Below are 26,332 nucleotides of genomic sequence, written 5' to 3'. Positions count from 1 at the left end.
TTTCGCAGTGTGAAGCAATCGTTTGCCTCCCTAAGGAATGTCAGAAAGCATGTCAGTCAGCGTTTGTGTGTGGCACACACAAAAAGTGTCAACACAGCTTACATTTCATAGAAAACCACGTTGTTGGAGACTGTGGTGTCAAGTTCACTTCGAACAAATTTAGGGTCGGTGAGACGGCTCAGCGGTTAAAGGGGCTTGTTGTGAATCATGGCGGTGTGAGTTTGATCTCAGAGACCCACAGAGTAGAAGGAGAAAACCGATTCCCCGATAGTCTTCTGACCTTTACACTTGAGTCACGGCACGTGAGCAGCCCCCTCCCCAACACACACACACTACGGTTGTTTTTTTCAGACAAGGTCTCTATGTAGCCCTAGCTGTCCTGGGTCTTGCTAAGTAGATTTGACTGGTTTCAAACTCACAAGGAACCATCTAACTCAACTGATGAAATTAAGGGCATGTGCTACCATGTCCGGCATACACAATAAATTTTAAAAATTAAAAATAATGTAGGCTGGGCAGTGGTGGCCCACACCTTTAATCCTAGCACTTGGGAGGCAGAGCCAGGCGGGTCTCTGTGAGTTCCAGGCCAGCCTGGTCTACAGAGTAAGTTCCAGGACAGTCAGAACTGTTTCACAAAGAAACCCTGTCTTGAAAAACAAAAAGCAAACAAACAAATAAAAAAAAAAGTAAATGTACACTTAAATACTGTGTAAAATTTGTATTTTCTCCCCCCCTCCCCCAAGACAGGATTTCTCTGTGTAGCTTTGGAGCCTGACCTGGATCTCGCTCTGTAGACCAGGCTGGCCTTGAACTCACAGAGATCCACCTGCCTCTGCCTCTCGAGTGCTGGGATTAAAGGTATGCGCCACCATACTGGGCTTGTCATTTTTATTCTCTTTAATTTTGAACGGTGTGAAGATATTAGCTACTAAATAAACAGAAATGCAATGTTTAAAAAGTGTAAGTGAAACCCTTATAAGCCAACTCCCACCCCCCACTCCCCCCCTACCCCTGGCTTTTCAGTGGTGTTTTCTAAGCCAGGCATACCTACTGTTTTTTGTTTTAGTTAGACTTATTTATGTGCGTGTGCGTGTGCGTGCGTGCGTGCGTGCATGCGTGCGTGCGTGTGTGTGTGTGTGTGTGTGTGTGTGTGTGTGTGTATGGATGGGCCTCAGATGCTATGGTGTGAATGTGGAGGTCAGCGGACAACTTGTAGGAGTTGGTTCTCTCTTCAAGTATCCAGGTTTTTGGGGACTGAATTTAGGTCCCCAGGCTCGGCAGCAAGCACCTTACCTGCAGAGTCATCCCACTATTGTCCACCCCTGCTTTTTTTTTTTTTTTGAGATAGAGTCTTGCCATATTACTCCGACTGGCTTCAAACTCATAATTTTCTTGGCTTAACCCTCTACATGCTGAAATTGCAAGCATGCAACACCATACTCTGATTTTTTTGTAGGGGTGGAGGCTTTTGGAGACAGGGTCTCACTACATAGCTCTGGTACTCCTGGGACTCACTCTGTAGCCCAGGCTGGCCTCGAACTCATAGAGATCCTCTTGCCTCTGCATGCTGAGTGCTAGGATTAAAGGTCTGCACCACCATCATCCAGGGTATACCAGCTTTTAAAAATATTTTTTAAGATTTAGTTTTTAAATTCTGTGGTTATGTGTGTCTATGTGTCTGTGCACATGAGTGCAGGTATCCTCATAGTCCAGAAGAGGGCATCGGATCTCCTAGAGCTGGAGTTACAGGCAATTGTGAATTACCCCACATGGTCCTTTGCCAGAGCAATATGTGCTGTCAACCACCAAGACCCACCTCTCCAGCCCCCTCTTAAAAACATTTCTTAAAGTATTGTGTCTTCCTAGCATACAAGTTAACTTTGAGGTTCGATGTGCATGCACCCTAGAGGTCCAGTGAAAATCTCCTTGGAGGCCATGTTGTAAGACCCCAGCCATCTTTATGCCCGTCAACCTAGCCATGTTTCATCTGACCCCCCGTCCAGTGTAGATGGAAGTGACTGGTTTTTCGAGAAGTGGAGAAAAGGGAAGGACTCTTGACTGCTGTGGGACACTGGGCCATGTCTAGAGACACCTGGGTTGTCCCAAGCCAGAAGCAGGACTGGGCTCAGGCTGAGGAATTAGATGGGGTGGGACGATCCAGGGCTGTCGATGAGCATGACAGAATGCGCACGCTAGTCCATCGCAACAGAAAGTTGTCCAGCCCCAAATGTCAATAGGTCTGGGGTTGAGAAAGCCTCACACTGTGTCAACAGCATGTGTCTATGAAAGATAACGTTTCAAAGCCTCAACATGCTCACAGCTAACATGGACGCCAGCAGGGCTTTGTGGGGTAACAAACTGAATGAATGACTGGCTCCCTCAGCACACTCACACCCCCAACCCTCAAGACTGTTTACCCAGGGGCTCTCAGAGGTTCTACTTTTGGGGGCAAATTTACGAACTTAGATTATTATTTGTATTTGTGATTTAAAAATAGAATGAAAAATGAATGTCATTATCACCTTGACTCATTAATACCAACTCTTCCAGCTTTGATGATCAAAGAAAGAAGAGCACCACCTAAGTAGGTCAACTATCTCTGAGACTTTACTTATTTATTTTGAAAATTGTATCTTATGTATTTTGTAAGCATGTGTGTATCTGGGGGGGGGGGGAGTGCATGCCATAGTCCTGATAGGAGCTTCTCTTCCTCCACCAGGTCATCAGGTTTGGCAGCAAGTACCTTTTATTTATTTATTTATTTATTTATTTATTTATTTATTTATTTATTTATTTATTTATTTATCTATCTATCTATCTATCTATCTATCTATCTATCTATTTATTTATTTATTTATTTATTTATTTAGAGACAGCTTCTTTTTTCTTTTGTTCATTTGTTTTCCGAGACAGGATTGCTCCGTGAAACAGTCCTGGCTGTCCTGGAACTCACTCTGTAGACCCGGCTGGCCTCGAACTCTCACCACCGCCCGGTTAGAGACAGGGTCTTACTTTGTAACCCAGGCTGGCCTGGAACTCGAATTCCTCATGCCTCCACCTCCCGAGTGCTGGGATTGGTGCACTGGGCATGCATTGCCACGCCCATCAGACTGTTGCCCTTTAGAAACTGAATGTTTTTAAAGATCTCTTTCTTTCTCTTTTTAAAACTGTATTTATTTAATTTTGCCACAGGGTTTTGCTGCAGCCCTGACGGGCCTGGAACTCTCCGTAGAGCAGGCTGACCTCAAATTCACAAAGACTTCCCGAGTGTTAGGATTAGAGGCATACGCCATCAAGCCCAGCTAACACCTTTCTTCTAGAAAGGAGAAAACATCCACCTCTAAGGAGGAAGGGACCTGAGGCAGGCGGGCAGGAAAGGGTCCTCTGAGGGGGTCCTAGTAGCTGAGTCCATTATCCCTGCTTAGTCAGCCAGGAAATGGCTCCTTTTTGCTTAAAGCCAGATTGAATTCGATTTGTCACTTGCAACCAACACACCCTGACTAAGACACCCCCAGACTAATACCGGCAATATCTCCAGAATAATTGACAACACAGCGGAGCAGGAAGCAAGAACTTGACCCTGACTCTTTGATTTCAGATAGAACCAGAAAGCATTCACTCAATGGACATCTGTACTCCAACGTGTGCCAAACGGTCAGTGTTAGATGCTGGAGGCATCAAACCAAAAAGCAAGCAAACAGTACAGGTGAGGTGGATCAGCAGGGAAAAGTACTCCCCACCAAGCCTGAGGCCCCGAGTTCCATCCCCACGACCCACAGGATGGAGAGAGAGAATCACTCCCAAAAGTCATCCTCTAACCTCCACACCTGTGCCTCAGCGTGCCCGAGCTCCTTCTCAAACTAAGTCAATAGGATTTAAAAACACAAAACAACAGCAGCAAAGAAAGTCCCTGTAGGAATTCTTAGTCTAACTAACTGCAGAGGGAAAAGAGGACCAGGCACTGGAGAGATAGATGGCTCAGGGGTTAAGAGCACTGGCTGCTCTTCCAAAGGACGGGGTTCAATTCTGTCTCCTCCCCGCCCCACGGCAGCTCACAACTGTTTGCAACTCCAGCACCCTCGCACAGACACGCATGAAGGCAAAACACCATTGCACATGAAAAAAAAAAAAGGGATCAGATGATATGCCACTGTGAGCCCATAGAAGGGACAGTTACCTCTAATGGGGTTAACTGTCTAAAGCAAATTTTTTCACAATACTGGATGGGAAAAACAGGGCTTTGAAAGGCATTTTGTCTTGATAGAACGTGCTAGAAGGGCTGGATACAGAGGACTAGCAAGGTAAACCTGGGCCAGTACCAAGAACGCATTATGACGAGCTGTGTGTGTTTCCAGAAAGTGATATGATAGCAGGGTGAGAGAGTGGCCGGGAAGTAGGCTGATGTGAAGGCAAGGGGTATGTTTTGAAGGGCTGGGTGACGAATTAAGACCTTAGCCCCAAAGCTCTAGGAAGCCACCGAAATATTTTATGCAGGGAAGCAACATGATGCATATTTCAAATATTATTCTGCCAAATGGGTATAATAATAGCTACCCTGTAAGGCTGTTGTGAAAATTACATACAAGAGTTAAATTAATTAGAAGCCTAAAAATGAATAAAGCAGCTGGGTGGTGGTGGTGGTGGCGGCGGCGGCGGCGGCGCACTCTTTTAATCCCAGCATTCGTGAGGCAGAGGCAGGTGGATCTCTGTGGGTTCAAGGCCAGCCTGGTCTACAGAGTGAGTTCCAGGATAGGCTCCAAAGCTACACAGAGAAACCCTGTCTCAAAAATAAAAATAAATAAATAAATGGATAAGCCAAAAACTCACCCTCATTCTGTTTCAAACACTATTAAAAACTCCAAACAGGGTCGCGCAGCGGTTGTGCACACTTTTAATCCTAGCACTCGGGAGGCAGGGCCAGGTGGCTCTCTGTGAGTTCGAGGCCAGCCTGGTCTACAGAGCGAGATCCAGGACAGGCACCAAAACCACACGGAGAAACCCTGTCTCGAAAAACCAACAAAACAAAACAAAAACAACCTAAAAACTTTGAACAGAATATCCACTTGTAGGTGGGATTATGGGAAATTCATGCCAGAGGTATAGACTTACTTTATAAGGAATCATAATAAAGTACTTTCAATAGCATAGAGTCTAAGCCACGTCATGGCTGGGGATGTGGCTCAGCTGGTAGTTTTCCTAGCATGCACAAAGAGCTAGGTTCGATCTCCAGAACCACATAAACCAGGAATGGTGTCCATATCTCTATTCACAGCAGCGGGGTGGGAGGGTGGGGGTCCATACCTCTATTCTCAGCACGGGAGGTGGGGGCAGGAGGTAAGAATTTCAAGGCCATCCCCAGCTCTATAACAAACTGCAAATTCAAGGCCAGTCTGGGCTGTGTGAGGCTTCATCTTACATCTGTAGTGAGCTGGACCGTTAAGGTTGCCTCTGAACCAGGACCTTTCCAATTGAGATGAACTTTTCAAGATCATTCTAGAAATAAAATGACTCCAGTAGTTGTACAGTGTTTCAGAAACCTCCGAGAAGTAGAGAATAGGGCATGCTATGGTCGCATAACGCTTGAGTTTGAAGTTAGCTTTCCTTTAAGGAACATTCTTGAACTGAAAACTGACTCTAAAGAATGCTTCTCCTGGGTCACAAGGAGAAACAAGAAGAGAGAATACCCTGTCGTATCATGAAGTACCCAAACCGTCTCTTTTATGTTGAAGAAAAGGCTGAGAGGAGACTTGGAGAACGAGGTCACTTCAGGCTGCCAAAGCCTTACGGGACTTCTCTCTGGTGTAATAGGTCACTGGGTTATGCAGCGAATTTCACTGTCTGGCTGATTTCAAGGGACCCCTTAGGCCATTTATTAAGGATAGTGGTTTAGAAATCGCAAGGACATCAGAGAAGTGACTTGGGAAAGCACGATTATTTAAAAAGGAAACCCTCTGAGGTGGCTCAGTGGATCCTGACACTCGTCGTAGTCAAGCCCGACGACCAGAGTCCTTTCCCCAGGACCCACACTGGGGGAGGAGAGAACCGCCTCCTGCAAGTTGTCCTCTGACCTCCACAAGTGTACCACAGCACGTGCATGGGGACTGGTGTGAGCACACTCTCACACGTGTGTGCGCTCACACACACACACTCATACAGTCGTGCATAAATGTAATAGAAACTTAAAAAAAAAGGTCGAGCTGATGAAATAGAGGGAAAGGGAAAAACAGACAAACATAGCTTTTTAAAAGCTATTTGGACGAAACAAATAAACCTTGAAAGCTTTCGCAATCTGTTTCTTGCCAAGCGAAGATGTGACTGCAACCATCGGACTAAATATATAAGATATCTGTTTATATGAACTCAAAAAATCCAAAGCAAAGGAGGGCTACATGGGGAAGTTTTATGTTCCTACACACGTTTTCCTGTTTCTACACATTTGAAATTTTGATTCTTTAGACATTAAATTATTTCCCCAGCACACTCTAAAGTGTCACTGATTCCTTTTTTCATCTTAAAAGTGTAACAAGTATTTAGAGTAACTTATTTTTCTCGTGAACTGTTTATTGAAGAACTTACATCGGATTTCAGACGTTAGCCTCCCACGAGGCTGTGCCTCTCCAAAGTCCCTAGGTTACTCTTAATAAAAAGGGTGCAAATAAAGAGCATTGAATTATGTTGCCAATCATACGTCTCAGGTTCCTAGCTGCTGAATTTTATTCTGAACCATGGCTAAGATAGTTACTCTCACTGAGATTCAGCTCTCCTCCCTAAGATGGGGATGGTAAAAATGAAGGCCTATTTCATGGTTGTTATGAGGGTCAAACACGTTACACAAAAGCGCTTCCTGTAACCTGTGGTGCCCGGTGGGAGCTATTATTTTTTTTCCTGCACTTTTATTATTGTTTTAAGACACAGACCATTTCCCAGCATCAATTCTGACTTCCGAAGCACATTGTTTTAAATACCACAGCAGGGCCCAACACTCCCAGTTTTTATACTCTTGGTTTTCATTAGCTCCCAACACATGCCAGCCCACCTGTTATACTGTGGGATGCATGGGATACCAAAAGCGGGCTGCAAATAATTTCATTTTCTGTATTTAACATGTGCAGGAACGCTGCCGTCAACTCCCCTTCCTGTTGCTAAGTACCCCTAAGAACAGGAGGAACAAATCTGTATCCAGAATAATTGTGCATTATGTTAATTGTGTATTAACATTATTCTGGAATCAGGATGTGTTGTCAGAAAAGAAACCCAACCTCTAAACATTATAAAGTGCTTCTTTCCCACAGAATAAACTTATACTCCCTTCCTTATATTACTGTAACTATACTATATGCTATAACCATAACCTCCTAGACTTTAAAAATGGCCTTAAGTTGCAAGTGTGAAGGAAACTAGCTGAACAAACATATTAACACCAGCTTTGGAAGATGAAAGATATCCTACTTTAAGCATAAAATTAGGGGACAGAATGTGTGAGTTAGCATAAAATTACTGGTGTTGATTTTTACTCAGCTGCCCCTTACACAGAGTGTTTCTTTGAACCCCCAATCCTATGCTCTGAAGCTCTTGTGAGAAGCCAGCTGTACTGTACCTTGATCAGGTTGTGCCCCACGGTGTAGACAGCTGTTAAATTTCCCTTCTCTCCCGGCGCATGCACACCCGTGCCAAACCCATGCCAAGCAACAAGGTAAGGATTGTGAATTGTAATCCAATATTTGACTCGGTCTCCAAAGGTCTGGAAGCAGTATGTGGCATAGTCATTGAAGAGCTCTATCATAGTCGCATTTTTCCAGCCCCCGTATTCCTCCTGCAGTGCCAAAGGCAAGTCCCAATGGTATAAGGTAACGACGGGCTCAATATTCCTAAGTATCAGCGAGTCCAGAAGTGCATTGTAGTACTGGAGACCTTTCGCATTCACGGCTGCTACTGTTCCGTGGGGGAACAACCGTGGCCAGGAGATTGAGAACTGATAAAAAGAAACTCCTAAAAAATCCAGAGCCAACAAGTCCTTTTCCAGAAAAAGGTAGCTGTCGGCGGACTTGTCCGTGATGTTGACATCTCTCAAGTGGGTGAAGATGAACTGATCCCAGACCGAGGGTCCTCTTCCGTCTGTCTGCCAACTCCCTTCCACTTGAAACGCTCCGGTCCCAACGCCCCAGAAAAAGTTTTTAGGGAAAGTGTCATAGAGAAACAGCTGACTTGCATTCACCGGACTCACGTACTGTTTTTGAGTCCATATCGCGCTCCGGTCTCCGGAGAATCCGGTAACAGCTCGCAGTAAGACAAACGCTGACAGCAGGACGGATCTTTGCAGTGCCCGGTTGGACATTGTTTTCCTAGAGCGTGTGCTTCTTGCATCAGAGCTGAAGAAAATCCATTCATTCCCCGGGGACCCCGCTGCACAGCCTGCCTTCATTTGCCACTAACTAACCGCGGGACTGTCTTTATCAGCGCGCCAGTAAAAGCCTGTGATTGTAAAGCCCTGTCAATGATTAGCCTGGACCGGGAGACTTAGGATGGGTCATGAGAGCCACGCAGTTTGAGGGAGGTGGCCTCGTTGCAGTCAACAACACGTGGAGTCTTCTTGGGATGAGGAAAAGGAGATAGATGGGGATGTATCTCTGACACTAATTTGAACGGGTTAAATAAGCATATGGAAACAACGCACAGGAGTGCCGTTTCCTGTGTTGCCCTTCACGGGGCCGTAGATCTTTTCTGAACGTTTCGAACTTTATTGAATAAGGGATCTACTTTTCTATTTTTAGAGTCTTAGCGTGGTAATTTTATCATCTCCCATTTTAGGAAAAGCAATTTTACATAGAAATCGATAGCCAGAAACAAACAATTAAAAGCAGGATATTACACTTCAACCAAAAACATACGCACCTAAGAATAATCTTGGTAGATGTCATCTATTTTAAGAAAACTTAGTTGAGCAGAGCAGCGGTGACGTTTAATCCCAGCACTCGGGAGGCAGAGCCAGGCAGATCTCTGTGAGTTGAGGCCAGCGTGGTCTACAGAGTGAGATCCAGGACAGCCAGGGCTGCACAGAGAAACCCTGTCTCAAAAACAAACAACAAAGAAAACTTAGTTGAACCATGGTGGCTCAGCCTGTAACTCCTGAAGTTGGAAAGCCAGAGCAGGAGGATTGCTGTGAGTTTAAGGACAGCCTAAGCTACATAATTGCCATTTTGACTACAGGGCAAGACTCCATCTCAAAGAACTGAAAACCAAACCAAGTAGCCAGGTGCGTTATGATCCCAGCCCTTAAGAGGTGGCGGCAGGAGGATCAGGCGTTCAAGGTCATTCTTGGCTACAAATGGAATTTGAAGTTACCTGGGGCTACATGACACTGAATGTGGGAGATAATTTGAGTTTAAGGACATGAATTTAATTTCTTTTGGCAATATTAGAGGTCAAACCCAGGACATGTGCATGCTAAGGAAAAGCCCCACTACTGGGCTGTATCTCTAGTCCTCGTCTTACTTTTATTGTAAAGCAGGGGGCTCATTATGTTGCCTACAGACTTGATATATAGTGCAAGCTGGCCTTGAACTTGTGGCAGTTCCCCTGCCTCAGGTCTACACCACCAGGCCCAGCAAGTTACCTAATTAAAAAAATTTTTTTTTTTAAAAATCTTAGACAGGGTCTCACTATATAGCCCTGGCTGACCTGGAAATCAATTCTGCACTACAGTTTCCTGTTACGTAAGAAGTAGCAGAAGTTGGCTGTGGTGGTGCACATCTCAAAAACAAGAAAATCAAATTAAAAACAAAAACAAAACAAGAAGCATAAGAATGATATGTATGGATTATTATGAGGGTAGAGTTACCATATCTAAGGCACTTAGACCAGAGACTGACACATAGTAATTGCTCAGTAAACTTAAATTAAAAACTACCCCGAGACAGGTTCTCATCCTGTAGTCCAGGCTGGCCCAGGACTTCTGGAGCTCCCCCTGCCTCAGCCTCTGGGTGCTGGGATTGCAGACAGGATTTTGCGGTGGAGCCCGGGTTGACCTAGCATTTGCCATCCATTTGTGCTGCCTCAGTCTCCCCAGTGAATGAGCACTATTTTTATGTGGAAGGGAAAGAGTGTAGTAAGCAATGCTCAGAGGCAGTATGGAAAGCACTGCTCTGACTCTGTTTCCCCTTTATCATCATTCGAGACTGCGTGCAGCACACTTCTCTTGAGCTTGACGTGTACTAAGCTGTCCACACCCAGCTTAGCCTGGTGTCTTCCCAGGTACACTCTCGCCATTGGCCATGACTCTCCCTTTATCTAGCTCATGTCTGTGGTTTGTTTGGTTTGGTTTGGTTTGGTTTGGTTTTGGGTTTTTGGAGACAGGGTTTCTCTGCATAGCCTTGGCTGTCCTGGAACTCACTCTGTAGGCCAGGCTAGACTTGAACTCAGAGAGATCCTCCTGTCTCTGCCTCCTGAGTGCTGGGATTAAAGATGTGAGCCACCACCCCTCGGTGCAATAAGTCTTGAAGTTAATCATGACTCAACTATTTTTCTCTTTTAAAATGTTTTTATTATTTTTTGAGAATTTCCTATATGCATAAAAGGAATCTTGCTGGGCGGTGGTGGTGCATGCCTATAATCCCAGCACCTGGGAGGCAGAGGCAGGCGGATCTCTGTGAGTTCAAGGACAGCCTGGTCTACAGAGTGAGTTCCAGGACAGGCTCCAAAGCTACACAGAGAAACACTGTCTCAGAAAACAAACAAACAAACAAAAAAAGGTATTTTGACATAGTCACCCACCATCCCTCCCTCTAACTACTCCCAGATCCACCCGAACTTCCCACCCCTTCCCAACTTTAGTGTGTGGTTTTTTGTTTTGTTATTGTTTTTGAGACAGGCTGCCACAGGACTTACTATATAGATCATGCTGACCTTGAATTCCCAGATATCCACTAAGTCCTGTGCTACCTATATATGCTCATGGGTGTTGGGCCATCCACCCGAGTGTGGTCAACCTAGGAAGGGCCACACCCTTAAAGAAACCTGACCCAACCTCAGAAGTCATCAACTGTCAATCACTCCCCTGTCCTGCTGGAATATTGACGGCTTGATGTTGTGTAGGTCGGTTTTGCTTGTTTTTTTATTTTGAGACAGGGTCTCACTACGTAGCTCTAGATGTCCTGGAACTCACTACTCAGGTGTGACTTAGTGAGGTCAAAGTTTCTTGCTGAGGAACAGATGCCTTCCCACTAAGGTAGGTAGAAGAAGCAGGTGTCTGTTCTCATGGCTGTTGGTGTGTGTGACTGTTGTGTGTGTGACCGTTGTTGGTGTGTGTGACCGTTGTTGGTGTGTGCGACTGTTGTGTGTGTGTGACTGTTATGTGTGTGACTGTTGGTGTGTGGGACTGTTGTGTGTGTGGGACTGTTGTGTGTGTGACACTGTTGTGTGTGTGACCGTTGTTGGTGTGTGTGACTGTTGGTGTGTGTGACTGTTGTGTGTGTGACCGTTGTGTGTGTGACCGTTGTGTGTGTGACTGTTGTGTGTGTGACTGTTGTGTGTGTGACTGTTGTGTGTGTGACTGTTGTGTGTGTGACTGTTTATTGTGTGTGACTGTTGTGCGTGTGACTGTTGTGTGTGTGACTGTTGGTGTGTGTGACTGTTGGTGTGTGTGACTGTTGTGTGTGTGACTGTTAGTGTGTGTGACTGTTGGTGTGTGTGACCGTTGGTGTGTGTGACTTTTGTGTGTGTGACTGTTGTGTGTGTGACTGTTGGTGTGTGTGACCGTTGGTGTGTGTCACTGTTGTGTGTGTGACTGTTGGTGTGTGTGACTGTTGGTGTGTATGACTGTTGTGTGTGTGACTGTTTGTTGTGTGTGTGACCGTTTTTGGTGTGTGTTACTGTTGTGTGTGTGACCGTTGTTGTGTGTGTGACCATTGGTCCTGGTGACCGACCTTCCCTATTGCCCTGTCACTGACACACACACACCAAGCCTCTACTCTGTATTCAGTTCAGCACACTGAAATCTCTGATTGCACAAGACAAAGAAAGAAACCACACACACTGGGAAGCAACAAGGAAAACTAAATTCGTAGGTGGTCATGATTGTGGTACGAATCCTAAATGGTCTTACAACAAAAACCTGGAGCCAGAGGTCAGGGTGAAAGCTGAAAGACCAGAGAAGCAGAGCAAGCCACAGCCACCACCTCTTACCCCACCAGCTCCTCAGCCTGGAAGAGAGACGGAGCTCCTGTCTCCTCCTGCCTTATCCTCCTTTCTCTGCCCACCCATGTCACTTCCTGTCTCAACCTTCCTAGTGCTGGGATTAAAGGTGTGTGATCCTGAGCGCTAGAATTAAAGGTGTGTGCTACCACTGCCTGGCTCTGTTTCTCTTTTAGACTGGATTAATCTCATGTAGTTCAGGGTGGCCTTGAGATCACAGAAATCCAGACAGATCTCTGCCTCTGCCTCCCGAGTGCTAGAATTAAAGGTGTGAGCCACCACTGCCTGACCTCTATGGCTGATCTGTGACTGGCTCTGTCCTTCGGGTGAACTTTATTTGCTAAGAGTACAAACAAAATATCACCACACATGACCGTTTATGCAGAAAATCCCAAAGGATCAGCTGAAAATCCTAGCACAAATGGACAACTATAGTAAGGTTACAAAATGAAAGTTAATATAGAAAAGCCAGTGAACTGCTTTTTTGTACTCCAGCAAAAAGACTTAAAAAGTTGATATGGAAAAGGCTATACTGGGGTTGGAGAGATGGCTCAGTGGTGATGAGCATTTCCTGCGCAAGCCTGAGGACCCAAGTTTGAATCCCTAGCAAATACAAAAGAAAGAAAGCTCAACATAATCCCAGTACTGGAGGCAGAGGCAGACAGATCTCTGTGAGCTTTAGGTCAGCCCGGTCTACATAGTGAATTCTGGGCCGGTGAGTGCCATAGGGTGAGACCCTGGATTTTTTGTTGCTGTTGTTTTGAAATTTGATGTGGCCACAGGTGTCTATAGCCTCAGTATTGGCGGGGGGTGGGGGTGGGGTGGGGAGGGGAGATGGGGGGTGTAGACAGATTTTTTTTTCTCCACACACAAAAATGCTTTGTTAATATAATATACACAAACTGTAAAGAAATAGGTTTAAATATCGGTATAATGCACACAGGTAGCATTCAATGTCCAGGGAGTGGAGAACAATCACAGGACTGCCACGGATTAGACTCCCAGGGTGGAAAGGACATCCATTTCTGGGTATGGCAGCCTCTTAAGTCCTGTTGTATATCTGACCCGGAGAAGCACTCCGTCCAAGAAAATGTGTAATCTGGTTCTCTTTAGGCATTGGAAACTTTCAAAATCTAGAGGGGCGAAAGAGCATTTTTTTTTTTTTTTAAAGTTCATGGACAGTCCTTTTTTTTTTTTTTTTTTTTTTTTTAAGATATATTTATTTATTATGTATACAGTGTTCTGTCTGCACGTATGCCTGCAGGCCAGAAGAGGGCACCAGATCTCATTACAGAGGGTCGTGAGCCACCGTGTGGCTGCTGGGAATTGAACTCAGGACCTCTGGAAGAGCAGTCAGTGCTCTTAACCACTGAGCCATCTCTCCAGCCCCCCGAAAAGAGTATTTCTGCTTCTACACAGATGTCATCAGAGACAGGGACAGAACTGCTGTTGACCAGCTGGCCCACCCAGCCCAGACGGCTTCAGGCTTCGTGAGAGGCCCTGTCGCAAGGGAATAAGGTGGAGCGGCAGAGCAAGGACACCCACCCACCTTCCTGTGTTCTCTGCACGAGCAGGCATGAGTGTGTGCACGCCTCTATGTGAGCACGGACGCAGACGTACTGTGTACACAAAGTAAACTAATCAGCTTACATTTAAAAAAGACAGCACCAGAGGTGGGGATGTAGCTTAGCTGGTAGAGTTCTAGCTTAGCATGCTTGAAGCCCTGGGTTCAATTCTCGACGCTGTATAAACTGAACGGTGGTGCCTAGCTGTCATCTCAGCACTTGTATAGCAGAAGGGGAAGATCAGAAGTTCAAGGCCCGGGGCTGGAGAGATGGCTCAGTGGCTAAGACCACTGTCCTCTCTTCCAGAGGTCCTGAGTTCAGTTCCTAACAACCACATGGTGGCTCACAACCATCTGTAATGAGATCTGGTGCCCTCTTCTGGCACGGAGGCGTATATGCAGATAGAAGACTCATACATAAAATCATAAAAAAAAATCTTACAATAATAATAAGTTCAAGGCCATTCTCTGTAACTAGTGTATTTGAGGTCGGCTTTTGTTACACGAGGCTCTGTCTTAAAGTAAAATAATCTTAAAAAAAAATCGCTGGGTGGTGGTGGTGCACACTTTTAATCCCAGCACTCTGGAGACAGAGGCAGGTGGATCTCTGTGAGTTCGAGGCCAGCCTGGGCTACAAAGTGAGTTCCAGGAAAGGCACAAAGCTACACAGAGAAACCCTGTTGGGGGTGGGGGTGGGGAGAAAAGACAAAAAAAAAAAAAGAAAGAAAAAAAAAAGAAAAAAAAATGGATCGGGAAGGTAGCTCAGTAACTCAGTGCTTGCTGTAGGCGGCAAGAGCGAGGACTGGAGTTTGGATCCCCAGACCTCACATAAATTCCATGGCAGCCCCCCCTGGAATTGCAATGCATGGGAGGTGGAGCCTGGGGGAACCCTATTGTCGAGCTTGAAATCAATCAAGAGACTCTTCCTCGATTTACGAGTTTGAGAGAGATAGAGGAAGACTCACCATCAGTCTCAGACCAGCGCACACACAGATGCTCACAGGCATGCTCACACACCATACACATGCAAGTGTGGAGAGGAAAAGAAAATGTTTTCATGAGCTTATTATAATTTCCCTGTCATTACACTCCCTTGTAGATGATCTTAAATAAAAACAAAAACAAAAACAAAACAAAAACAATAAATGAGAAACACATAAGTAATTTCTCTGCAAGGGAAACCACAAAACTCTAATGAAAAGCTTTCAAAGATGCTACAAACTAGATGTGTAATCCCAGGGCTTGGTGGGTGAAGGCAGCAGTATCAGGAGTTCAAGGTCATCCTCAGACACATGGCCAGCCTGAGCTACCTGAGACCCTGTTTCAAAAACAACAGCAGCAATATCTAAATGGAGAAACAGTCCAGTTACATGGATTAAAACAAATTACGATTTTTTTCCTGCAGCTCCAGGCATTAGAGATGTGGGTTTGTTGGTCAAGTGCATGGCTTGCCTCTCTAAGTCCTGGGTTTGATCCCCAACACTGCACACTGAGGATTGTGAATTTGAGGCCAGCCTGGGATACAGGAGGCTCCATCGCAAAAACAAAAAACCCACCCAAACAACAACAAAACCAAATAGCAAATTTCCTATGAGATTTGCTCCATAGACCCAATAAAATCTCAGTAAATACCCAGCCAGTAAACACCAACATCTACCCCCAAAACTTTTTTTTTTGAGACAGGTAGCTTTGTGCCTTTCCTGGAACTCGCTTTGGAGACCAGGCTGGCCTCGAACTCACGGAGATCCGCCTGCCTCTGCCTCCCGAGTGCTGGGATTAAAGACATGTGACACCACCGACCGCCTGGCCTACCCCAAAACCTTTTTATCATCCCCAGTTCCGCTCTACCCAGTGAGTAACCCATCCCTGCCCGCCTCCTCCCAGGCCCTGGCAGCCATCCCTCTACTTTTTTTTTTTTTTTTGGTTTTTCGAGACAGGGTTTCTCTGTGTAGTTTTGCGCCTTTCCTGGAACTCACTTGGTAGCCCAGGCTGGCCTCGAACTCACAAAGATCCGCCTGCCTCTGCCTCCCGAGTGCTGGGATTAAAGGCGTGCGCCACCACCGCCCGGCTCCATCCCTCTACTTTATGTCTGTAAATCTGACCACTCCGTGAACCTTCCGTTAGCAGGATAATGGGGCCCTTCTCCTCTGCGTCTAGTTTTTTTAATTTAGCATGATCCCAGGGTCGATGCACGGCTGTTGTTGCTGTCGCTCCTGCTGCTGCTGGTTTTGGGGCCCAGGCGAGCCTCAAATTCCTAGACTCCTAGACTCGGGCAATCCTCCTGCCTCAGCACCCCCAGAGTATCTGGGAAGCTGGGACTTTTGAGGCAGGAAGCGGTCCTTAGCCCCCATTTGTAAGTTTGTTTCTGAGATGAGGTCATGACACTAGCCCAGGCTGGCTTCAAACCCACAATACAGTCCAAGCTGGCCTCTAGCTTCTTATTAGCTTGCCTCCATCTCCCGAAGGCTGGGGTTACAGGTGAGCACAACTGTACTTGATTTCTCTGTCCTGTCTATGGCTAAATATTGCCTTGTGGGTGGACAGCACATTTTTCTTACCCGCTCATCCACTCGTGAACGTTAGGACTGTTTGGGGCTGGCGAGGTGGCTCAGCAGCTAAGAGCGCTTGCTGTTTTCCAGAAGCTGCAAGTTCAGTTCCCAGCACTCATGTCGGGCAGCTCACAACTGTCTGTAATTCCAGCTCCGGGGAATCTAATGCCTTCCTCTGGCACCCCAGGGCATCAGCAAACATGTGCCTCTCCAAAGGCTGAGGCAAGGGGACCCCCAAAGCAAACAGGCTAGCTACTAGCTATATCACCGAGCTCTGGGTTCAACTGAGCAGTCCCTGGAGACTCCTAATATCAGTCTCAGGCCTCTACATCCTGAGCACATGCATATGTGCTCCAATACACTCACATATGTCCACACACTCCAACACCCATGTACATAGACATGCATACTACACACACAGACACAGGCCTAAATCCAGGAGGTCCGAGGGCCTATGGTAGCCCATATGTACTTGGTCTTCCTATGGCAGGAGCTTGCATGGAGGTGGCAATAGCTTCCTTCATTTGCTGAATCTCACGTTATTTCTATGAATCAACAGCAATCCTGGCATTGCCCGATAGCACAGGGAGAAAAAGATTACACTAAGCCGGGTGGCGGTGGCGCACACATTTGATCTCAGCACTTGGGAGGCAGAGCCAGGAGGATTTCTGTGAGTTAGAGGCCAGCCTGGTCTACAAATCGAGTTCCAGGACAGGCACCAAAGCTACACAGAGAAACCTTGTCTTGAAAAACCAAACCAAGCCAAACCAAACCAAAAAACCTTGTCTCTGAAAAAACAAAAACAAAAACAAAAACAAACCCCAAACTACACTAATCATAAATCCTACTATCACTACAAAAATGCTGTTGGAACATTTATTGCTCTGTCTACACATGCCCTTAAAATTACTGGTGAGAGGGCTGGAGAGATGGCTCAGTGGTTAATAGCACTGCTTGTTGTTCCAGAGGTTAATTGGATATCATCTAATAATTAAGATGATTGACATAGTTCATACTTGATTTCCTAAACTAGAATATGTGCACCTTGACGGTGACAGGTTTTGATGGTTGTGTTCCTAAAGGGCTTCAAGGTCAAGACAACCAGTGTGAACAGACAGTTGCCACAGAGAAGCTGCCTGACAGACTGTTGTCTATAAGGAAAACGTTCCAATAAATCCTGATGAAGCAGGACATGCTAATATTTATCCAGAGGGTGGAAGGTCATTGTGTTGCGGCACAGTGAAAATTCAATTGATTTCTGTTGATTTTTCAAAGTCTAATGAAAGACAATGTGAGCATTGTCCTCTGGAGGAGGGTTTCAAAGGGCGTCAGGAGTGCATCCTATGGCTTAGATACGTTAGCAGAAGATGGAGGCATCGATACAGAAGTCATTTTAGTCACCTGAGTCGTTTGCAATTGGAATATAAAGGAGGGTCAAGAACCAGCTCATGTGTCTGGCTGCTATGACATTTACAGATGTTTCAGAGCTCTGCCTTACTTCCCTGTGTTAGCGGATGAGGGTCATGTGTGTGTGTGTTAGAAACTATCAGATCCAACTATTCACAAGTTGAGAAACAACTAAGAAAGATTCTAATGTCAATATTTTAAAATTGGGGATAAAGAGTTTTTCCTGGAATGTAGACAAATTTCCCCACCAGTGATCTATTCCTAAGTGGGAAGGAAAACAGCTCCGACTTTCACAACATTGGTTTTGCTAATAAAGTTAATTTTTACCCCCACAGACTTTCTCTTAAGGATTAAGACAAAGCCAGTGAGCACTATGTAATCAGATCTAATACGTAATACTTGGCTTCAAATGTGTCTTTTCTACCCGAGGTCTTGAATCATCAAAAGGAAATCAATCAAACAAACAGGGTTTGGAGAGATGGCTCAATGGTTAAGAGCATTTGCTGATCTTGCAGACCAGCTCTGGGTTTGATCTCCAGTGTAGCATGAAGTGGGTGTGGTGGTGCAGGACCATAATCCGACTCAGCACTGGGCAAGTGGAAGCAGGAGGACCAGAAGTTCAAGATCAGCCTGAGCTACATCGCAAGTTTGAGGCCAACCTAAGATACATGATATCCTATCTCAAAAAGGAAAAAAGAAAATGCTGAAAATAATACAAGATAGAAAATACACAAGTTTTCTTTTTCTTCCATTTTTGAGTCTAGTCTCTCTATGCAGCCTTGACTTTTCCTGGAACTTGCTATATAGACCAGGCTGGCCTGGAATTCACTGAAATCCTCCTGCCTCTGTCTCTCAAGTGCTGGGATTGAAGGTGTGAGCCACTATACCCAGCTGTAAGTTTTCTTTCTGTCTTGATAGTTAGGATTTTATTTTAAGAAAGATTTATTTTAAAATTATATGTAGTTGTGTATCTGTGTGTAGGTATGTGCACCATGTATAAGCAGTGCCTGAGAAGGCCAGACGAGAGCAATAAATCCCTAGGAACTGGAGTTACAGAAATTTGTCACCTGCCATGTGGGTCCTCTGTAAGAGCGGCACCTTTTTTTTTTTTTTTTTTTTTTGAGACAGGGTCTCACTATGCTCCCCTAAACTCACAGAGAGCTGCCTGTCTCAGCCTATGAGTGATGGGTTTAAATGTGTGTGCCAACTCAGCTGTCATATTTTAATGTCCTAGCCATTGACTTGTTGACTTATAACACAATGAATATTGTACATTGGTTTAGCTTCTCTAAGGTTGTATGAACAAAATTGTATCCTACATCTGCTGTGTACAACTTTCTAGGGATTTGATTCATAGATTTTGTTGATTTCTCAATGGATGGACAGACCTAGTCTTCCATTTCCCTAAGCAAAACTGCAGAGTGTAGTTAAGACTAATTTTGGAATGCTCTCCTATTTTATTTTTGAGATGTATTTCCTCTTTTTTTTTTTTTTTTCTTTTTTGTTTTTTTTTTGAGACAGGGCTTCTTTGTGTAGCTTTGGAGCCTGTCCTGGAACTTGCTCTGTAGACCAGGCTGGCCTCAAACTCACAGAGATCCGCCTGGCTCTGCCTCCCAAGTTCTGGGATTAAGGGATTAAAGGCATGTGCCACTACTGCCCGGCTTGAGATGTTTGTTTGTTTGTTTGTTTGTTTGTTTATTTAGTGTTTCTGGGTATGAGCACATGCATTCCAGAGTGTGTGTGGAGGTCAGAGGGCAATCTTCAAGATTGTGTCTCTCTTTTCATCTTGTTTATGAGGCAGGGTCTCTCTGGTCATTTCTGCCACCCATGTGCAGACTTCATAATAATAATGATACTTATTGACTTAAAAACACTGTTATCATCCATGTGTAGTGGTGCATGCTTATAGTCCTAGTACTTGGGAGGCTGAGGCAGCAGGATCTCAAGTTTGAGGCCAGCCTGAGTCTTTCTGGATTATACTCCAACCAAATCACATAACTTCAGCCACCACTCAAAATGCTGTTGTTACTTGATGTGTGTCAGGAATAATTCTATCTCTAACAGATGAGGAAACTGAGTCATAACTACGTCTCTATGGTCACATAAGGAACATACAGTGGAGCAGGAACGAGCGACTGGCTTCAGAGGGACCCAGGCAGTGAAGCCTTGCTCCTGAGAAACACTTCACCTGTTTCTAAACTGGGGATTTTTATTGTTAGTGGTGAATTTTGACCTAGAACAGAGCAAGGCTGCATGTGGGGCGCACATTACAAAAGATGCAGGGTATGGTACTCACTTTTAACCCCAGCGTCGGAGAAGCAGAGGCAGGGGAATCTCTGGAGTTCCAGGCGAGGCTGGTCTGCTTAGTGAGTTCCAGGTTAGTAGGGGCTACATTGAAAACAAACAAACAAACAAACAAACAAACAAACAACCCAGACAAAAAACAAACCAAAATCATGTTGCAATAGACATCTAGTAAATATGAACTCTTGTATTCCTGAAGGCTTAACTGCCTCTCCAGGTAGAAACGGTGTCATAGAAGGGCAAGACCCACCCAGATGTGGTTAGAAAGAGACTTGAAAGTCTAAGGCCAAAGTTTGACATTGCTCTCCTCACTAAATTCTTTGATAATCTCATGCTTTCTCTCGAGATTGTATGCAAATGTTACATTCTATTCCACAACCACGTTGCTTACTTATTAATAGGAAACCTTAATAGGAAACCTGCTGGCCAGGTGTGGATTACAAGATTACCCCTGTAATCCCAGAAGTGGGGTGGAGGCAGAGGCGTTATCATGAGTTCCAGGTCCACCTGAGTCACATACCAAGAGCAGCTCTGCAAACTGACAAAGTAAAAGAACTTCATTCCCTGCTGAGACTTGCTTATCCTAAAATCTCCTGATTCTAGTTTTTCTATGAGTGTGTATCTTGGTATGCTGACCTCAAAGACTTCACTATTTTTCTTTTCCTTTTCTTTCTTTCTTTCTTTCTTTCTTTCTTTCTTTCTTTCTTTCTTTCTTTCTTTCTTTCTTTCTTTCTTTCTTTCTTTCTTTTCTTTCTCTCTCTCTCTCTCTCTCTCTCTCTCTCTCTCTCTCTCTCTCTCTCTCTCCCCCTCCCTCCCTCCCTCCCTCCCTCCCTCCCTCCCTCCCTCTCTCCCTCTCTCCCTCCCTCCCTCCCTTTCTCTCTCTTTTTTTTTTTTTGACAGGGTTTCTCTCTGAAGCCTTAGCTGTCCTGGAACTTGCTCTGTAGACCAGGCAGGCCTCGAGCTTACATAGATCCTCCTGTCTCTGCCTTGCCAGTGCTCGGATCAAAGGTGTGCGCCTTAACGACTTCACTATTTTTTATTTTTATTTTATTTTTTATCTTTTCGAGACAGGGTTTCTCTGTGTAACAGCTCTGGTTGTCCTGGAACTCACTTTGCAGACCAAGCGGGCTTCGAACTCACCGAGATCCGCCTGCCCCTGCCTCCCAAGTGCTGGGATTAAAGGCCTGAGCCACCACTCCCCGCTACTTGACTAATTTTTAAGCGACTTAATGAAGCTTTACGAATTAATGGGGCTAGTTTTCCTAGCTTGGTAGTTTTAGAACAAAGAGCTTTTGGGGCTGGAGGTTGCTCAATTGGTTGCATGCCTTCGTAGTGGCTCTGAGTTTGATAAACCAGGCATGTTGGTGTTATGCATGAAATGTCAGCACTTGGGAGGCAGTAGAAAAATCATTAGTTCAAAGTCACCCTCAGCTATTTAGGGAGTTTGAGACTAGGATGGGACAGATGAGATTCTGTCTCAAAATAACAATAACAAAATGTAAATGTTCCTTTAATGTAAACAGCCCCTTTAATACAAACATGCACCCACGTGGCTGAAGGGCTCCTGCAAAGCTTCTCTGGCCACTCCACTGCCGATAAATAAACGTGTAAAAAGTAACAAATATTTGTCCTCTATCCTCGGAGTTCTCTAACCATGGGTCTCTGAGTTTGAGCCAAAATCAATAGGTCAAACATCAAAAAGAAAATAAAACAAATCAGAGTAAAGTCTGATGGGGAACAACAGTTGATGTGTGCAGTGCGTATCGAATACATTTCATTTTTTTTTTAAAGATTTATTTATTATGTATACAATGTTCTGTCGGCATGTTTTGCCTGCAGGCTAGAAGAGGACATCAGATCTCATTACAGATGGTTGAGAGCCACCATGTGGTTGCTGGGAATTGAACTCAGGAGCTTTGGAAGAGCAGCCAGTGCTCTTAACCGCTGAGCCATCTCTCCAGCCCCCCTCATTTTTATTTTTTTTTAAGGGTGGGAGTTAAGACCTTCGGGAAGCTCCTACAGATCACTGCCCTGGCTGCGAGAGGACGGCACCTGGGAAGCCGCCTTGGAGGAAGCCAGCCGCAGACCCCAGACTGGGCGTCGGGGTCGCGATCGCACGAGGACACCGCGCCTTAGCAGAGGCAGCCATCCTCCGGCCGCCAGGGCGGCGCCGCACCCAGCGCGCAACTCCCGCCTCGGGGCGGGGCCGCGGGGGAGAGCGCGCCTCCTGACGTCATCGCCGCGCGCCGCCGCCTGCGCTTCTGCCACTTCGCGGGAGAAGTTGTTGGCGCCAATGGATCCCGAGCCCCGATAACGGATTCCCCCGTTAGCCGAGGGCCTGCCCACCTGCTCCTCTTCGATCTTGGGGCTGCGATGGTGAGCCGCCCGGGTGGCCGTGCAACTCCAGAGGTTTTGCAGGCCGGGTGTGGACGCGGCGGCGCCGCCGCGGTGCGGGGTGGGGAGGGCGGCGCAGGGTGCTCCGAGGGGCCCCCCGCTTAGGGTGCGGGGGGCGCACCGCGGGCGCAACGTGCAGGGATGTGGCTGCTACGCGGCACTTTCACACTCCACCCCCGGCTCTTGGGGGGGAAGGGAGGGAGGGAGAGGAACGTGGATTTGGACACGGCGTTAAAAGTTACTTCGGTGTTGGGCATGGTCCCAGATATCTCAGTTGGAATGCTTCCTGAAGCCGTGCCTCCAAGCTTTGCGAGGAAGAAAGGAACACTTGGCTTTCTTTGGGAGAAGTTGCTCGGGCCTTCGCCGGCTTCTTCCTGAAGCGCGTCTCCGCGGTTTGGAGAGCTGATGCCATAAGGAAGTTGCTTTACTTTGTTGAGAGTAGTTTATAGGAGTTGAACAGATGACCTGGCTTACCGGGCATAAAAACCACAGCGGGTACAGAGGGATGTTATGTATATGACAGCTGTCATTTCTTATCACCTGTTTTAAAATAGTGTTTAAAAAAATATCCTCAGTCCCAACTTCAATTCATAATTCTGTATAATGGCCGTTCAAACAGCTCGAAAGTAATACAGCAACAGGTAATAGGAGACAATTGCATGTTTGAAATAATTTTTAATTTAAAGGACAATTGAAGATGTTCAGTTAATCTGGAAGATATTTAACAATCATGTGTACGTATATTTTCTATTATTCTTCAACTTGTTATTATTCAGCATTCTTCAGAATGCCAGCATTCAAGGGAGAAAATTTTATGCCAAATTGGAAAAATTTCAGTTCTCTGTTGTTTATTCTTGGGAAAGAAAAGGATAGTAATAGTAGCCACGCAGGGTCAGCCTTTTTTCAGGTTAATATGTGAGTTGTTGCTTTAAATACCCTCCAAGCCGGGCGGTGGTGGTGGTGGTGCATGCCTTGACTATCAGCACTCGGGAGGCAGAGCCAGGCGAGTCTCTGTGCATTAGGCCAGCCTGGTCTACCAAGTGAGTTCCAGGACAGGCACCAAAACAACACAGACAAACCCTGTCTCAAAAAAACCAAAATAAACAAACAAATAAATAAATACCTTCTAAAAATTCATTTAAAGTGCTTTTTTGAAAAAAAGATTTATTTTAGTTATGTGTATATGTGTGTCTGTGTTTGTGTATGCACATATGTGTGCCCATGGCATCCAGAAGAGGGTGTCGGATCCTCTGGAGCTGGAGTTACAGGTGGTTTTGAGCTGCCCACTGTGGGTGTTAGTTATGGAATTCAGGTCCTCTGCAAGAACAGTACACACTCTTAACCACTGAGCCATCTCTCTAAGCCCCAAGTTCATTAAATTTCCATTTATTTGGTAATGCATATGTTTTGCCTAAATATATTTCTGTTTACATTCGTGCCTGGTGCTGTCAGAGGTCAGAAGAGGGTGTTGAATTCTCTGGAACTGGAGTTAAAGATGATTGTAGGTGTTAGGAATTGAACTCAGGTCCCGTGAAAGAGCAGCAAACACTCTAATCACTGAGCCATCTTTCCAGTCACGCCTCTTTAGTTCATTTCAAAATTAAAAAGAAAATTACTTATTTTATGTGTATGAGTGCTTTGTCTGTGTGCATGTATGTGCATCACATGCAGTCCTGGTCCCAAGATCAGAAGAGGGCATTGGATCCCTTGGAACTGGAGTCATAGATAGCTGTGAACCCTCATGTGGTTGCTGGAAACTGAACCCAGGTCCTCTGCAAGAGTAATAAGTGTTCCCAATTACTGAACCACGTTCAAGCCTCTCAAGTTTGTTGTTTTTGTTTTTTAAGTCCTGGCTGTCCTAGAGCTTGTAGACCATGCTGGCCTTGAACTCACAGATGCTCCTGACTCTGCCTCCTGAGTGCTGGGATTAATGTCATATTCCGTCATGTTCTGCTCCAAGTTCATTGTTTTGAAGGAAAATTTTGGGTAATGGTATCATATATCAGGCTTTGATCTTACAATGTATGTAGAATAGACTGGTTCTACCTCGACTTCAGGTGCTCAACAGTCCAGTTTTTATAGACAGCAAAGACACTTTTGAAACAGATTGTCACACTAGTAGGTGGTTGACCTTGAACTGGAACATAGGCATTTCTGACTACATTATTCTGCCTCCCTAAAATAATCAGCATTGCATTTTGGAATTTACTTATCGTGGTATTGTGGAAAGTTGATGAAATTTTGAGTTTCCGTCTTAGTTGAATAGTTAACAGTTACGTTGGTATGCTAATATGCTTAATAGTTACCTGGTCCTATACAATAGATCACCTTGTGTGAATCTTGCCTCAGCCTTCGAAGTGGTGGAATTACTGGTGTGAACCACTGGACCCAGCAAGTGGCTTAATTTCTTGGTTTCTATTTTCTTTTCTTCTTTCCTCTTTCTTTTCTTTTGCCAAGGTTTCTCTGTGTAGCATAGGCTGTCCTGAAACTCACTCTGTAGACCAGGCTAGAGATCTTCCTACCTCTGCCTCCTGAATTCTGGGATTAAAGGTGTGCGCCACCACTGGCTGGTTTCTATTTTCTTACTTACAAAAAGGATAGGGAGAATATTAACTATCTTGAGTGATTTAACATTAAAAGTTGTATTTATTTACTTTTTCTGTGTATGTGTATGGGTGTGAGTGCCATGGCATATTTATAGTACCCACATGGCAGCTTGTGAGTTGCTATGCAACCGTGCCCTCTTAAGTTAATTAAACATATGTACTCACTATTATTTTATGTGTATAAGTGTTTGCCTAAATGTTTGCATGCACACCATGTATGTGCCTGGTGTCTGAGGAGGCCAGAAGAGGGGGTTGGATCTCCTGAAACTGGAGTTACAGGTTGCTATGAGCTGCCATGTGGGTGCTGGGAACTGAACCTGGGTCCTCTACAAGAGCGGCAAATACTATTAACTGCTGAACCATCTCTCCAGCTCCCTTTAAGTGACTGTTTGCAAAATTAAAACAAGTTAAGGGCAGAGAGGTGGTTCAATTGGTACAGTGCCTGCCCTGCAGGCCTTAGGACTTGAGTTTGGGTCCCCAGCACCCAAGTAAAATGTGGGTGCAGTTTTCTGCATGTGTAACCCCAGTGCGGGGGAGTGAGTTGAGTGGATGGCTGGAGCTCATGGCCAGCCAGCCCCCGTAAACCATCTGCTTCAGGGTCAACGAGAGACCCTGCCTCAAATATAAGGATTGCTAATCTCAGTGCTCTGGAGGCAGAGGCAGGCGGATCTCTGAGTTAGAGGCCAGCCTGTGAGTTCCAGGACAGCTAGGGCTACACAGTGAAATCCTGTCCTGAAAAAAAAAAAAAAAAAAGAGCATGTGAGGAAGATACCCTAGTGAAACCTCTGGATTTCACCTGCAGTGTGCACATGTACCCACATGCACCCGCATTGACCCTCATGCACATACACAGATATGTAAAACATACCATGTACACATACAAAACCTCAACATAATTTCTGGCAAACAGTGTATGGACAGCTTTGATTCTGAAACTTGGAATGCATTATATAATTGTTCCAACTGCCAGTAGTCTGTTTTTTTCAGAAAGGACACTAGAAAATTACATAGGGTTTTTGTTTTGTTTTTGAGACAGGGTCTTACTGTGTATCCCTGACTGGTCTGGAACTGCTGTGCAGACCATGCTGGCCTTGAACTGACAGAGATCCTCTGGCCTCTGCCCCTGGTGCCTATGATGGAATTAAAGGTGTGCACCACTATGTCCAGTCTGGTTTTTTTTTTTTTTTTTTTTTTTTGAGAGAAGGACTCAGTATGTAGTTCTGGCTGTCCTGGAACTCATTCTGTTACCAGGCTGGCCTCAAACTCAGAAACCCGACTGCCTCTGCAGACCTCCTGAGTGCTAGGATTCAAGGCGTGCG

The 26,332-nt window shown here is 45.4% G+C and overlaps 2 protein-coding genes across 3 annotated transcripts in view; one reads left to right on the top strand and one right to left on the bottom strand.

Annotated features, from left to right (window-relative positions):
• Positions 1 to 8,490, bottom strand: part of Klb (klotho beta) — a 32,094-nt gene extending 23,604 nt beyond the window's left edge. The window contains exon 1 of the mRNA XM_006974602.2: positions 7,598 to 8,490. Coding sequence (XP_006974664.1) covers positions 7,598 to 8,422 — 825 coding nt within the window. The 5' untranslated portion in view covers positions 8,423 to 8,490. The remainder of the gene's footprint in view (positions 1 to 7,597) is intronic.
• A 13,679-nt stretch (positions 8,491 to 22,169) lies between these two features.
• Rfc1 (replication factor C subunit 1) overlaps positions 22,170 to 26,332 on the top strand; it is a 72,784-nt gene continuing 68,621 nt past the window's right edge. Inside the window, exon 1 of one of the 2 annotated variants that reach the window (XM_076546340.1) lies at positions 22,170 to 22,389. In XM_076546340.1, the coding sequence (XP_076402455.1) occupies positions 22,387 to 22,389 (3 nt within the window). In that variant the 5' untranslated portion in view covers positions 22,170 to 22,386. The remainder of the gene's footprint in view (positions 22,390 to 26,332) is intronic. The other variant, XM_076546339.1, reaches the window with a different exon arrangement.

Source organism: Peromyscus maniculatus, chromosome 10 (assembly GCF_049852395.1).
Source record: "Peromyscus maniculatus bairdii isolate BWxNUB_F1_BW_parent chromosome 10, HU_Pman_BW_mat_3.1, whole genome shotgun sequence".
NCBI lineage: Eukaryota > Metazoa > Chordata > Mammalia > Rodentia > Cricetidae > Peromyscus > Peromyscus maniculatus.
This window is presented reverse-complemented; position numbering and strand designations above follow the sequence as displayed.